Below are 16,010 nucleotides of genomic sequence, written 5' to 3'. Positions count from 1 at the left end.
CTTAAATGCATTTTACTAAGTGAAAGAAGCCAATCTGAAAAGGCTGCATACTGTATGTTTCCAACAATATGACATTCTGGAAAAGACAAAACTATAGAGACAGTAAAAAGACCAGTGGTTGCCAGGGGTTGGGAGGAGAGAGGGATGAATAGGCAAAGCACAGAGGATTTTTAGAACCGTTTATCTGTTTTGCGTTACACTATAATGGCGTATACATGTCGTTATACATTTGTCCAGACTCACAGGGAGTGAACTCTAGTGTAAAGTGTGGACTCTGATAATGATATGTCACTGAAGAGTTCATCATTTGTAACAAATGTACCACTTTGGTGCAGGATGTGATAGGAGGAGGCTGGGAGGGGAGCAGAGGTATGTGGGAACTCTCTGTACTTTCTGATCAATTTTGCTGTGAACCTAAAAGTGCTCAAAAGATAAAGTCTATTCAGAAGGGGAAAAAATTCATGTTTTGGACTAACATATTAATTTCTTAAAATTTTGCTAAATATAGTGATGAATTTATTGGTTTAAATTTTAACAAAAATATTTGTTGAGTGTATACTATTTATAACTGTGCTGAGCTCTAGTAAGAGACACTAAAAATATAAAAGTATATACCTATTTTTAATCTTACAGTATAGATGAGAGATTGATTTCAGAGACGAATGTGAAAAGTTCAGGATTAGACATAATTAAAAACACTAATTTGAATCCTGGGTCTGTCTGGAAGATTGAAATGGGCCAGAGTTACTCAGAAAATCTTTATGAAAGAATGAGACTTTGAAATAGGCTTGTTAAAAACAAATTATTCTTGTTTTTTAGGTACAAAACTCAAAACATGAACAACGATATATATTACCAATGTTCAAAGCTGATTTGGCTAGAACTGGAATACAGTTGCCTACAACATATTGTAGAGGAATTAGAAAAGTCAAAGTAATGGATAACAGAAAAGAGCCTCCATTCTTCAATGAAGATAATGTGGGACCGTTTTACTACAAACTTCCTTTCTATGATACCATGGAGCTCTTCATTGAAACATTAACTGGAACATGTTTTGAGCTGAGAGTTTCTCCCTTTGAAGCTGTTATTTCTGTGAAAGCAAAAATTCAAAGATTGGAAGGTACTAGTCTTTCTTTATTTTTAGGATATGAGGATTAAATTTGTTGACCAAGAATGTGTAATAATTTTAAAGTTTTTTAATGGAGAAAATTCAAACATATATGGCACTGGAAAGAATAGGATAATGAATCCCCATGTACCCTTCACTCAACTTCAGCAATTTATCAGCTGTGAACTGTCTTGTTCCCATTTCTGTGTTCTTCCTGCCTCGTTCCCCTTCCACTAGGTTCTTTTGAAGCAAATTCCTGGCATCATGATAATGTTGTGAAATAATATTTTACAATAGTTTCGAACAGGTTGTGATAACGTGCAAATTCTGCCTTAATTATATTAAAGTTACTTGTAATGGAAAGTAGTAATTATAGTCCCCTTTTTTTTAAATTGGGACTTGAGGTTTTAGTATGTGTTCCCTTTTAGTGAGCTTGATTACCTTTTTACATTGCTTTGCAAATCCTTTTATTTTTTTTAATGTGGAGATTTGCTGAGAAGAGTTTTTGGTTTACATTTACATACATTCAAAGTTCCTTTAGTATAGCATGCATACTGAATAACGTGTAATGTCTATTTTATGGTTTGTGTATGTTAAAATTAGTCTTTCTCTCTGTCCTTTGCAGATTTCTGAAATAAATGATATTTGCCATTTATAGTTGTTAAAATCCAGTTTTGACTAGAAAATTGAACTGTTTCATGTAACACTAAATGGATCTTTGCTTATGGAGCCAGCTGGAACTTGCTTGTAATATAAAGGTGATAGCTAGGATTGACCTCCAGCCAGTTTAAGTTCAGAATTATAGAAGGATGAGGAGGGTCAGAATTTTGATCCTTGTGAGGCCAAGGATCCTGGTGTCTGAGCTTGTGAATATTTGCGGTTTCTCTAGCCCTGGGCAGGTTCTGTTGAAGTTAGTGGCTGGCTGAGTCCAGTGACCACATCAGCACATCCAGTAATGATTAGGGCCCTCCCTTAGTTATCTCCTTTTAACTTGATTACATCTGTAAGGAACCTACTGTCAAATAAGGTCTCATTCTGAGGTACTGGGGGTTCAGACTTCGACATATGAACTTTTAGGGGACGCAGTTTAACCCATAACAAGTATATAGTTCTGTCAGCAAACATTTACTGTCATGTCATCGCCACCACAGTCAGTACATGGAATAGTTCCATCATCCGCCAAAATTTTCCTGCGCTTTTTATGGCTAACCCATTCCTCTACACCCAGCCCGGGTACCCGCTGATCTATTTCTGTTCCTATAATTTTGGCTTTTCAAGAATTTCATATAAATGGAATCATATATTATACAGTCTTTTACATTTGCTTTCCTTCATGTGTGCATAATGCATTTGAGATTTATCCATATTGTTACATGTGTCAATAGTTCATTGTATTTATGGCTGGGTAATGTTCCATGGTATGGGTATACTGTAGTTATTCTTTCCCAAGTTGAGGGACATCTGGTTGGTTTTCAGTTTTTGGTGATTGCAAATAATGCCATATAAACCTTCACATTATAGGTTTTTATGGAAGCATAGGTTTTCATTTCACTTGAGTAAGTACTTAGTAGTAGAGTCTCTGAGTTGTATAGGAAGTATACATTAATTTTGAAAGAAACTGCTAAACTGTTTTCCAGAGTGGCTGTACCATTTTCCATTTGTACGAGTAGTATATAAAAGTTTTAGTTGCTTTGCATCCTCATCAGCACTTAGTGTTATCTGGGTTGTTTTTGTTTTAGTTTTAATTTCTTTTTTGCTAATAGGTGTTGGCAATGTTTCACTGTAGTATTAATTTACATTTCCTTAATGACTAATGATGTTAAGCATCTTTTCATTTGCTATTTGTCATCTGTCTTAGTAAGTTCAGGCTGCTGTAACAGAATACTATAGACCGATGGCTTAAACCCCGAATTTATTTCTCACAGTTGTGGAGGCTGGGGAAGTACAGGATCAAGCAGATGTGGTGTCTCGTGAGGGTACTTTTTCTGGTTCGCAGTTAGCTGTTTTCTTATTTCCTCTCATGGTAGAGAGAGAAGGAGATTATCTCACTCATGTCACTTACAAGGGTGCTAATCCCATTCTTGAGAACTCTACCCTCAAGACCTAATTATCTCCAATATCATCACATTGGGGATTTAGGCTTCAGCATATGAATTTGGGGGGATACAAACGTTCATTCAGTCCTTTGCCTCATCTGTATATCTTCTTCTTTTTTTTTTGAGACAGTCTCACTCTGTTGCCCAGGCTAGAGTGAGTGCCGTGGTGTCATCCTAGCTCACAGCAACCTTGAACTCCTGGGCTCAAGCAATCCTTCTGTCTCAGCCTCTCGAGTAGCTGGGACTACAGGCACGCGCCACCATGCCCAGCTAATTTTTTTCTATATATTTTTAGTTGTCCGATTAATTTCTTTCTATTTTTAGTAGAGACGGGGTCTCGCTCTTGCTCAGGCTGGTTTCGAACTCCTGAGCTCAAACAATCCATCCGCCTCGGCCTCCCAGAGTGTTAGGATTACAGGCGTGAGCCACCGCGCCCGGCCTGTATATCTTCTTTGGTGAAATGTCTATTGAAATTTTGCCCATTTAAAAAAATAAGTTGTTTTCTTGTTATTGTGTTTTGGAGTCCTAGGGTTTTTAAATTTTCCATTATGATTTTTTATGTCTTCTTTGACCTATGAATTGTTTAGAAGTATACTTTTATTTCCATATTCAGAAATTTTTTTAATTTCATTTAGTTATTAATCACTAATTTAATTGCATATGGTCAGAGGAAATAGAACATTTATGATAAATATGTTACTAATATGTGTAATTGTCTCAGTTTTATAGCAACCTGAGGCTCTTTAAAATTCATTCATGGTATATAAAGAGAACAGGAAGAAAAAAATTGATGTAATGAATTATATTGATATGACACATTCAAATGTAACCTAGTCAAAAGTAGAATAAATGGTAGAACATATGGTAGAAACCCTTCTTAGTACAGAACACATACATTCTGGGTAAAAGTTTAAAAAAAATTTTTTAAAGCCTGTTTCAACTTGTGTTAATGGAAACAGTAACAGGCCTGAAATGACAAGTAAGCTGGTGTTTGTTCCAAAAGCCTTTGACAATCTCTGGTGACCCTGAGCCTGAAGCACAGAGGAAAGGAGAGAAAATCTGGTACACAATGAGCAGTTGACTTAGAGGTAAATCTTTGTTCCACAAACATCCTTTTTTTTTTTTTTAGTGTCTCCCCACTCCCTGCCTCTTTATTTTCTGGCCCAACAAGTTATTTCAGGGTCAAAGGTCATCATCAGGATCATCTTGTATATTTTCTGTCCCTATTTCTCCAAGGAGCCCTGGTTCTTTATATTCTAGAATAGTATTAAACATCCAGATCTGGGCATGGCAATTGACTCTTAAGCCACAATAGTGGGAGCTAGACAACAGTAGAATGTTACCCTCACAGTTCTGAGAGGGAATAACTATCTCTACCTAGAATTGAATGTCCAGTGAATTTGTCTTTCAAGGATGAGGACAAAGCAAAGACGTTTCCAGAAAAAACAAAACTTGAGTTTCCTAATGGACTCTTACCGAATGAACTTCTAAAGAATACATCTAAGAAGGCAGCAAATGATCCCTGAAGGAAATTGGTGATACAAGGTGGAATGGTTATCTTTGTCAACTATGTTTCAGTGAAGCTGAGGGGAAGACATTATAGAATGGTTAACAAAATGGCACATTTCTGGATAAATCTAAGTATATGTTTACTTAATAAAACAATATATCAAAGATTTAAAAAATGACGGGCTGAGCATAGTGGCACATGCCTGTAATCCCAGCTACTCAGGAGGCTGACATACCCAGCAGCACAAACCAGAGTAAGACATGGGTATTCAAATCTCTAACTATAGTTGTGGATTGGTCTTTTCCTTCTTGTTACTTTATCAGTTTCTTTGTCATGTATTTTGAAGCACTGTTTTTAGGTACAAACACTTTCAGGATTTTAAGTTCTCTTGATTTAATTGACCATGTCATCATTATGAAATGGCTTTCTTTATATTTGCTAATAGTTTTTGCCCTGAAATCCACTTTGTCTGTTATTAATATAACCACTCCAGATTTTTTTTGACTAGTGGTTAGCATGAAATATTTTTTTCATCCTTTTCCTTTTAACCTTTTTTTAAAAATTTAAGGTGCTTTTTTTTTTTATTTTAATAGGCGGCATGTAATTGGGTCTCGCTTTTTAAAATCTAATCCAACAATCTGTGCTTTTTAATTGCAATTTTTAGACCATTTTGTTTAAGGGGGTTTGTTTGGATCATGATGCTGAAAAACACAATCCTGAATACCATAGCCCTAAATGTTGAAATCCCAAAAGATCAAAATCCCTCATGTCTAAGATCCTGAAAATCACAATCACAGGATAGCTGCATCATGTTAGGTAGAACTATTACTTTGTCATTGCCTTCATTTGGAAATTAAGTGTGGTTTAAGGAGATGTGTATGGGTGCCAAGTTGACAAGGGGTACACTCTTGGGCTTAATTTTAGGTGTCAGCTTGACTGGATTAAGGAATGCCTGGAAACCTGATAAAGCATTATTTTGTGTGTGTCTCTGAGGGTATTTCCAGAGGAGACTAGTGTGTGAGTCTGAGTGGACTAGGTGGAGGAGATCTGCCCTCATTGCTGGTGGGCACCCTCCAGTCGTCTGGGGGCCCTGAGAGAACAAATGCAGAAAGTGAATTCCAGCTCTCAGAGCTGGAACAGACTTTTTTCTGCTGCCTTGGGCATCAGAACTCAAGACTTGCTGGCCTTTGGGACTCCAGTACTTACACGAACAGACCCTCAGATCCTGAGGCGTTCAGCTGCAGACTGAGAGTTACACCATCAGCTTCCCTAGTTCTCTCAACATAAAAATGTTGCGACTTCCTCAGTAAGTGAAGACATGTCCTTTTTGTACATCTACATTTATGATAGATAAGATTTCTCAAGATATCGGCTTTTTGGGTGACTGCATAGGCAGTGGTGATTCATTGTGGTTTTTGATCCATCTCATCAAAAGATTTAGGTTGTTTGTCATGGTATTTCAGATGATCACAGTTATAAAGCTAGGGGAACACAATTACCAATCATAGCGATATATGTGTATACATTTCCCTTTTCGACCTATTTGTTTATGATTATGATTTCTCTGCTTATAGTTGTTACACCTGTGCAACAGTTGTTAGTATACTCGCTTGGTTATGCTTGCAAAAATACATATATGTTGGCAATGTTATGCGTACATCACCATTATACAATTCCTACATCACCATTATACAATTCCAGAACATTTTTATCACCCCAGAAAGTAAATTTATAACTCCCAATTTTCCACTCTTCCCCATTCCCTGGCATCTACTAATTAGCTTTCTGTCTCTATGGATTTGTTTGTTTTGGACATTTTATATAAATAGAATCATAGAATATGTGACCATTTATATCTGGTTTATTTCACTTAGTGTAATGTTTTGAAGGTGCATCATATTGTAGCATGCACTTTATTCCTTTTCATGGCTGAATAATACTCTATTGTATGTATAGACCACATTTTATTTACCCATTATCATTTGGAAATTTGTCTTATTTCCACTTTTTGGCTATCATGAATAATGCCGTGATGAACATTCGGGTAAAAGTTTTTGTATGAACTATGCTTTCATTATGCTTGGATATAAGCCTAAGGATGGAGCTGGGCACGCTGCGGCTGATGCCTGTAACCCCAGCAACTCGGGAGGCTAAGGTGGCAGGATTGTTTGAGGCCAGGAGTTCAAGACCAGCCTGAGCAACATAGCAAGACCTCATGTCTACAAAAAAGAAAAAAGAAAATTATACTTCTGGGTAAATCTAAATAAATGTTTACTTAATAAAACAATGTCTAATATAGAAAGGTTTAAAAAAATCAAGAGCTGGACTTGGTAGCCATGTGAACCTGTAATCCCAGCTAATCTAGAGACTGAGGCAGGAGGATCACTTGAGCCCAGGAGTTTGAGGCTGCGGTGAGCTACTGTACTCCAGCCTCCAGCCTGGGTGGCAGAGCAAGAAGATTCTGTCTCTAAAAAAAAAACAAAAACAAAAACAAACCTAAGAATAAAATTGCTGGGTCATGTGGTAACTCTATATTTAACAGTTTGAGGGGACACCAAATTTTTTCACAGTGGCTGCACAATCTTACATTGTCAACAGCAATGTATGAGAGTTCCAGTTTCTCCATGTCCCTACCAAGGCCTTTTTTTTTTTTTTTTGGCATAGCTAGCCTACTGAGTGTTCAATTGAATCTCACTGTGTTTTGATTTCTGCTTCTCTAATGAGTGAAGATGTCGAACATCTTTTTGTGTGCTTATTGATCATTGTCTATGGAAATGTCTATTCCCATCTTTTACCTATTTTTATATTGGGTTATGTGTCTTTTTATTGTAGAATTATAGTAATTCTTTGTATATTTGGGATGGTACCTATGAAAAGACAAGCCACAGAATGGGAAAAAATGCTTGCTTCTGTGTGTTGTCTTGTCACTTTCTTGGTAGTGTTCTTTGATTGTCAGAAATTTTTAATTTTTGTGAAGTCCAATATGTTTTCTCCTTTTGCTGCTTATGCTTTTGCTGCCATATCTAAGAAGCCATTGTGTAAACCAAAGTCACAAAGATTTACACTTTTGTTTTTTTCTAAGAGTTTCATAGTTTTACCTCTTCCATTTAGGTCTTTCATTTTTCTTAATTGAGGTAAAATTCACATTACATGAAATTGACCATTTTGAGGAGTATGAATCAATGGCATTTAGTAAATTCACAACATTTTGCAACCTTCGCTCTATCTAGTTCCAAGACACTTTCTCTACCCCAAGGGGAAACACTTGTCAAAAAATCAGTTGATCACATATGTATGAGTTTATTTCTGACCTCCCAATTCTATTCCATTTTACCTACGTATTAAGACTTGAAATTGGGACATGTGTGTCTTCCAACTTTGTTCTTCTTCTGCATTGTTTTAGCTATTTGAGATCCCTTGCATTTCCATGTGAATTGTAGGATCAACTTGTTCATTTCTGCAAAAGATGCAGTTGGAATTTTGATAGGGATTGTATTTAGTCTGTAGATCAATTTGGAGACTAATGCAGTCTTGAAATGATAAGTCTTCTAATCCTTGAACACAGGATATCTTTATATTTATGTCTTCTTTAGTTAATTTCAACAATTTTTATTGTAGTTTTCAGTGTACAGTTGACCTTTGAAACAACATAGGGGTTTGGGAAACTGAGCCCCTGTGCAGTCAGAAATCTTTGTGTAACTTTTGAATCTCCCAAAGCTTAATAGCCTACTGTTGACTGGAAGCCTTCCTGATAATGTAAATAGTCTATTAACACATATTTTTTGTTATATGTATTATATACTATAGTCTTACAATAAAGCAAGCTAGAGAAAAGAAAACATTATTAAGAAAATCGTAAGGAAAATTGGTGAAAAAGTAATTGCGGTTTCAGATGTGAATTTTACATCATTATAAGCAGGCTCAAACACATCCTTATTAATCAAAATAGAAACCATTGCAGTCAACACATTTTTGCCAATGACAAATAAGTTTGTTTATTCCTGTAGTGTAAAAATCCATGCTTTGGGATTCGAGGAACTCTTGCAAGGCGTTTTCTGCATCCCGCTGGTTGTGGAAGCATTTTCCCTGCAAAAAGTTGTCGAGATGCTTGAAGAAGTGGTAGTCGGTTGGCAAGAGGTCAGGTGAATCTGGCAGATTGGGCAAAACTTTGTAGCCCAGTTCATTCAACTTTTTTTTTTTTTTTGAGACAGAGTCTTGCTCTGTTGCCCGGGCTAGAGTGCCGTGGCATCAGCCTAGCTCACAGCAACCTCAAACTCCTGGGCTCAAGCAATCCTCCTGTCTCAGCCTCCCGAGTAGCTGGGACTACAGGCATGCACCACTATGCCTGGCTAATTTTTTCTATATATTTTTAGTTGTCCAGATAATTTCTTTCTATTTTTAGTAGAGACAGGGTCTCACTCTTGTTCAGGCTGGTCTCGAACTCCTGAGCTCAAAGGATCCGCCCGCCTCAGCCTCCCAGAGTGCTAGGATTATAGGCATGAGCCACCACGCCTGGCCTGATGATATGATTTTATATGTTGAAAATCCTAAAGATTACGCAAGAAACCTGTTAGAACTAATAAAAGAATTAAGCAAAGTAGCAGGATACAAAGTTCTCGCACAAAAATCTGTGACATTTCTATCAGTTGCATTATGAGGAATTTGAAAAGGATATTTTGAAAACAGTTTCATTTACAATAACACCAAAAAGAATAAAATACTTAGGAATTAACCAAGGAGGTGAAAAACTTCTACAATGAAAACTATAAAACATTACTGAAAGAAATTAAAGAAGACATTAAATAAATGGAAACATATCCCATGTTCATGGATTGGCAGACTTAATATTGTTAAGGTGTCAATACCATCCAAAGCAATCTGGAGATTCAGTGCAGTCCCCATCAAAATCCCAGTGACATTTTTTGCAGAAATAGAAAAATCCATTCTAAAACTCATGTGAAATCTCAAGGGACCCTGAATAGCCAAATCTGGAAAAAGAACAAAATTGTAGGACTCAAGCTTCCTGATTTCAAAACTTACTATAACACTATAGTAATTAAAACAGTGTAGTACTGGCATAAAGACAGACATATATAGGCCGATGAAATAGAATAGAAAACCTAGAAATAGCCCTCACCTGTATGGCCAGATAGTTTTCGAAAAGGGTGCCAAGACCATTCAGTGGGGAAAGGGCAGTCTTCTCAACAAATGGTGCAGGGAGAACTGGATATACACATGCAAAAGAATGAAATTGGACCCTTACCTTACATCATATGTAAAAATTAACTCAAAATGGATCAAAGACCTAAATGTAAGGCCTAAAACTATGAAACTCTTAGAAATAAAACATTGGGAGAGATTCTTCATGACATTGGATTTGACAAAGTATGTTTAGTTTTACAAGAAACTGTCTTTCATAGTGGCTATATCATTTTGCATTCCCACTAGCAGTAAATGAGAGTTCCTATTGCTCTGCATCCTTGCTGGCATTTTGTGTTGTCAGTGTTCTGGATTTTAGCTATTCCAGTAGGCATGTAGTGGCATGTCATTGGGGGTTTTTCGGTTTGTTTTTAGAGGCAGGGTTTTACTCTGTCACCCAGGTTGGAGTGCAGTGGCTTGATCATAGCTTACTGCAACCTCGAATTCCTGGGCTCAGGTGATCCTCCTGGCTCAGCCTCCTGGGTAGCTGGGACTACAGGCACATATCACCACACCTGGCTAATATTTTTATTTTTTGTAGAGATGGGGTCTTGCTATGTTGCCCAGGCTGGTCTCCAACTCCTGGCCTCCAGCGATCCTCCTGCCTCAGCCTCCCAAAGTGCTAGGATTACAGGTATGAGCTACCGTACCTGGCCAACATGGTATGTCATTGTTTTAATTTGCAATTCCCTAATGACATATAATGAGCATCTTTTTATATGCTTATTTGCCATCTGTCTGTCTTCTCTGGTAAGGTATCGGTTCAGGTCTTTTTTCCATTTTTTTAATCTGGTGGTTTGTTTTCTTGTTGAGTTTTAAGAGTTCTTTGTATATTTTGGATAATATACAAAGATATGCTTTTTGCAAATGTTTTCTCCTTGTCTGTGGTTTGTGTTCACATTCTCTTGATAGTGTTTTAAAGAGAGCACAGGTTTTTCATTTTAATCAAGTCCAGTTTATCAAATCTTTGTTTCATGGGTCACGCCTTAGGTGTTGCATTTAAAAAGTCATTGCCATACCCAAGATCATCTCGGTTTTCTGCTATGTTATCTTCTAGGAATTTTACAGTTTTGCATTTTGCATTTAGGTCTATGATTCATTTTGAATGAAGGGTATAAGGTTTTCTAGTTTCATTCTTTTGCATGTGGATGTCCAATTATAGCACCATTTGTTGAAAAGACTTTCCTTCATTATGTTGTTTTTGCTTATTTGTCAAAGATTAGTTGACTGTATTTATGCGGATCTGTTTCTGGGTTCTATTCTGTTTCCTTGGTCTACTTGTTCTTTCACCAATATCACGATGTCTTGATTACTGTAGCTTTATAGTAAGTCTTGAAATTGGGGAGTGTGAATCCTCCAACTTTGTTCTTCTTTAATATTATATTGGCTATTCTGGATCTTTTCCCCCCATCTTTATGAGATTTAATTGACATAAATTGTGTGTATTCACAGTGTACAACATGAGTTTTGATATACATTGTGAAGTACCACAGTCAAGCTAATTAACATATATCCATTACCTCACATAGTTACCGTTTTTGTGTATGTGTGGTGAGAACATTTAAGATGTACTCTAAGCAAATTTCAAGTAAACAATACAGTATTATTAACTGTAGTCACCATACTGTATACTTGATCTCCAGAACTTATTCATCCTGCATAACTGAAACAATTTTACCCTTTGCCCAACATCTCCTAATTTCTTAGTCTTGAGTTTCCATATAAGCTTTAGAATCAACTTATTGGTATCCACAAAATGACTTGCTGGCAATTTAATTTGGATTGTGTTGAATTTATAGATCAAGTTGGGAAGAACTGACATCTTGACAGTATTGAATCTTCCTAGCCATGAATATAGAATGTCACTCCACTTATTTCATTCTTCTTTGATATCTCTCGTTAGAGTTTTGTATTAATATTAAACTTTTCCTCATGTACCTCTTGTAGAGTACAAAGTGTGTTAAATTTATACCTACTTGTTTCATTTCTGGGGGTGCCATGGTGAATGACATTGCATTTTTAATTTTAAATTTTACTTGTTCATTGCTGGCATATAAGAAAGCAATTGCCTTTTGTAGATTAATCTTATTTCCTACAACCTTGCTATAATCACTCATAGTTTCAGGAATATTTTTTGTCTGTTCTTTCTGATTTTATAGACAATCGTGTTATCTGCTAACAAAGACAGTTTTGTTTCTTCTTTCCCAATCGATATACTTTTTTATTTTTTGTCTTACTGCATTAGCTAGTGTTGGGAAATAGGCTAAGAGACACAAAAAGTTTCAGGGGTTTTGTAGGGCTTTGCCTTGAAGGAATCTGTGGACACGTTAGTTCACAGAATAGAAGCTGCTTCCAACAACGAGGGCATTGTTAGAGGACGTTTGCAAAGCAACGTTTCTACTTTGCTGCCGGCCATCGCCTTGAGCTTTTTTGCAAGGCAGAACCTTGATTTGGGTCTTTGGCGGAGAAGCTGATTAAAATGCCTGCCCAGCAGATAACGTGCAGCTGGAACCATCCTAGACTTCAAGGCTACTCCTGCTTCACTTCTCACTACATGTCTCTGTGTTTAGAAGAAGTAGATTAGAGTAGCACGCAGACTCAGTGTTCTCATTTTATACATTTTATCTTTAATTTGTATGCTCAGCTAGATTTGTTTCTAACTTAGGGCTTAACATGCCTGTCTTAGAAAAATTTTGTAACCGTCTATTCTTGTAGACAGAATTAGGTAAGGTTCTTCTGGAAACCTTAAAAAATGAACTGTATATGTAATTCTCTAACAAAAGACAACTATTTGCTGTAACAATAAATACTGATGCGGGACTTCACTCGTGGACTCACAGTTCACGGGGATGCTGGAGACCCCGTAACTCCCCCATCACTTAAACTGCACTCTGTCTCCGTCTCAATCATTTCTCCATCTGTATTATTTATTTCCTATTATTTCCAAATCCCTTGTGACGATCCTGCGTTGGGACCTGTTTTGCTGGGAGAGTAGCTAACTCCTGGCAAGCTAGTACTTCCAGAACAATGTTGAGAAGAAGTTGTGAGAGGGGACATCCTTGCTTGTTCCTGATCTTCCTGGGAAGGTTTCTAGTTTCTCACCATTAAGTATGGTGTTAACTGTCTTGTACTAGTACTCCCACAGTAAAAAAAAAAAAAAAAAAGTATGATGTTAACTCTAGGTTTTTAGATGTTCTTTATCAAATTGAGGGATTTCTGCTCTATTTCTAGTCTGCTAAGTTTCTATTATGAATGGCTGTTGGATTTTGTTAAACACTTTTTCTGTATCTATTGATATGATGTGATTTTTATTCTTTAGCCTGTTAATGTGATGAATTCCATTAATTGATTTTTGAGTGTTGAACCAGCCTTGCATACCTGGGATAAATCCCACTTAGTTGTGGTATATAATTATTTTTATACATTGTTGGATTTGATTTGCCAACTTTTGTCAAGGATTTTTACATTTATGTTCATGAGAGATATGGGTCTGTAGTCTTTTCTTGTAATGTCTTTGGTTTTGGTCTTAGGGTAATGCTGGCCTCATAGAATGGGTTAGTAGTATTCCCTCTGCTTCTATCTACAGAAAGAGATTGTAAACAATTGGTACAATTTCTTCCTTAAATATTTGGTAAAATTCACTAGTGAACCTATCTGGGCCTTGTGCTTTCTGTTTTCTAGGCAATTATTGATTCAGTTTTTAAAATAGATATAGACATATTCAAATGGTATATTCTTGTATAAGTTTTGGCAGATTGTGTCTTTTAAGGAATTGGTCCATTTCATCTAGCTTGTCAATTTGTGGGTATAGAGTTCATAGTATTTATTCCTTTATTATCCTTTTAATAATTCATGGGATCTATAGTGGTATCCCCTGTTTTATTTCTGATATTAATAATTTGTATCTTCTCTCTTTTTTTCTTAGTCTGGCTAGAGGCTTATTGATTTTATTGATCTTTTCAAAAAACCAGCTTTTGGTTTTGTTGATTTTTCTCTAGTGACTTCCTGTTTTCAATTTCCTTGATTTCTGCTCCAATTTTTCTTTCTTTTTGCTTATGAGGTTTTTTTTCTTTTTTCTCTCTTTCCTTTGTTTATGAGGCTTAGATTATGGATTTTAGCTCTTTTATCTAATGTGTGCATCGAGTACTCTAAAATTCCCTTTTAGCACTGCTTTTGCTGCATCTCACAAATTTTGGTAAGTTGTACGGTCATATGCAGCATACCAACATTTTGCTTAACAACAGACAGCATATACAATGGTGGTCCCATAAGATAATAGAGCAGAAAAATTCCTATCGCCTAGTGACATTGTAGCCCTTGTAACATCATAGTGCAATGCATTACGTGTTTGCTGGTGTAATGTTTTCTCTTGCTGAACCTGAGGCTGGAATTGCCCCAAAAGCTGTGCCGTGGGAGTTCCAACAAGAGAGTGCCCCAAACCCTCCTGAGATGGGGCTGGTTGGGATTCCCAAGAAAGAAGCACTAAATGCCAGGGTGATCAGTCCAAAGCATTTATTAGGGGAACTTACTTACAGAGGGCTGTAGCAATCCTTGAGACAGACAGGGAGAGAAAGGGGGCCTTCTACCTAGCTGTGTCCATGATGAGAGGGTCAGAATATGGAGTTTTTATGAGGGCTTAAGGGATTTGACTCGGAGCTGGGGCCAGTTTCTTTCAGTGTTTTGGGCAGCAACCTGGATAATTTTATCAGTCTCTGGGAATGTTCAAGGCTCCAGTTTGGGTTCAAGCCTGCTGGGAAAAACCTACAGCTGGCTGGGTCACAGAATGGTCAAGGCACTCCGTGATTTTTGGTCAGAACACAGAAAGTTAGGGGATCTGGGGGATCCTACTTGATAATAAACGACTTTGTTACTGGTTTATGTATTTACATATGGGTTATGTGTTTACTATACTATACTTTTTATTGTTATTTTAGAGTGTACTCCTTCTACTTATAAAGAACGAGTTAACTGTAAAATAGTGCCTCGGCAGGTCCCTCAGAAAGTATCCCAGAAGAAGGCATTATTATCATTGGATATTACAGCTTCATGCATGTTATTGCCCCTGAAGACCTTCCAGTGTGACAAGATATGGAGATGGAAGACACTGATTTTTTTTCAATTTTTTTTATTGATACCTAATAATTGTACATATTTATGAGGTACATGTGATATTTTGATACATGCATACAATGTGTAATGATCAAATAAGGGTAATTAGGAAAGCCATGACCTGAAACATTTATCATTTCTTTGTGTTGGGAACATTCCACATCTTCTCTTTTAGCTGTTTTGAAATATACAATAAATTACTCTTTACTGTAGTGACCCTACTGTGCTATCGAACTTATTCCTTCTGTCTAACTGTACTTCTGTGCCCATTAACCAGCCTCTCTTCATTCCCCTCCCTCTAAAGTTGCCAGCCTCTGGTAACCATCATTCTACTCTCTACCTCCATGAGATCTGCTTGTTTAGCTCCCACATGAGTGAGAACATGTGATATTTGTCTTTCTGTACCTGCCTTATTTCACTTAACATGATGACTTCTGATTTCATTTGTGTTGCTGCAAATGACAGAGGTTTTTCTTTTTCATGGCTAAATAATGTTCCATTCTGTGTATATATACACCACATTGTATTTATCCATTCGTCCATTGATGTGCACTTAAGTTGATTGCATATAGTGCAGATATCACTTTGATATACTGATTGCCTTTCTTTTATATATATATACTCAGCAGTGGGATTGCTGGATCACATGGTAGTTCTATTTTTAGTTTTCGAGGAACCTCCATCCCATTTTCCAAAATGGCCATACTAATTTACATTCCCACCAACAGTGTATTACCATCCTTGCCAGTGTCTGCTGTTTCTTTGTTATTTTTTTTTATAATTGCTATTTTAACTCAGATGAGATAATATTTCATTGTGGTTTTGATTTACATTTTCCTTATGATTAGTGATATTGAGCATTTTGTCATATATCTGTTCAGATCATTTGCCCATTTTAAAATCAGATTTTTTTTGTTACTGAGTTGTTTGAGTTCCTTATATATTATGGTTATTAATACCTTATCATATCACTAATTTACAGATATTT

At 36.6% G+C, this 16,010-nt stretch overlaps 1 protein-coding gene across 1 annotated transcript in view; it reads left to right on the top strand.

The window, feature by feature from the left end:
- Positions 1-921: 921 nt before the first annotated feature.
- The window catches only part of ZFAND4 (zinc finger, AN1-type domain 4), a 77,444-nt gene continuing 62,355 nt past the window's right edge, over positions 922-16,010 (top strand). The window contains 1 exon segment of the mRNA XM_012658407.1: positions 922-1,120. Within this exon segment, the coding sequence (XP_012513861.1) occupies positions 937-1,120 (184 nt within the window). The 5' untranslated portion in view covers positions 922-936.

Source organism: Propithecus coquereli, unplaced genomic scaffold (assembly GCF_000956105.1).
Source record: "Propithecus coquereli isolate 6110/MARCELLA unplaced genomic scaffold, Pcoq_1.0 Scaffold585, whole genome shotgun sequence".
Classification (NCBI taxonomy): domain Eukaryota; kingdom Metazoa; phylum Chordata; class Mammalia; order Primates; family Indriidae; genus Propithecus; species Propithecus coquereli.
Note: the sequence above shows the minus strand (reverse complement) of the source record. Positions and strands in the feature narration are given on the sequence as shown.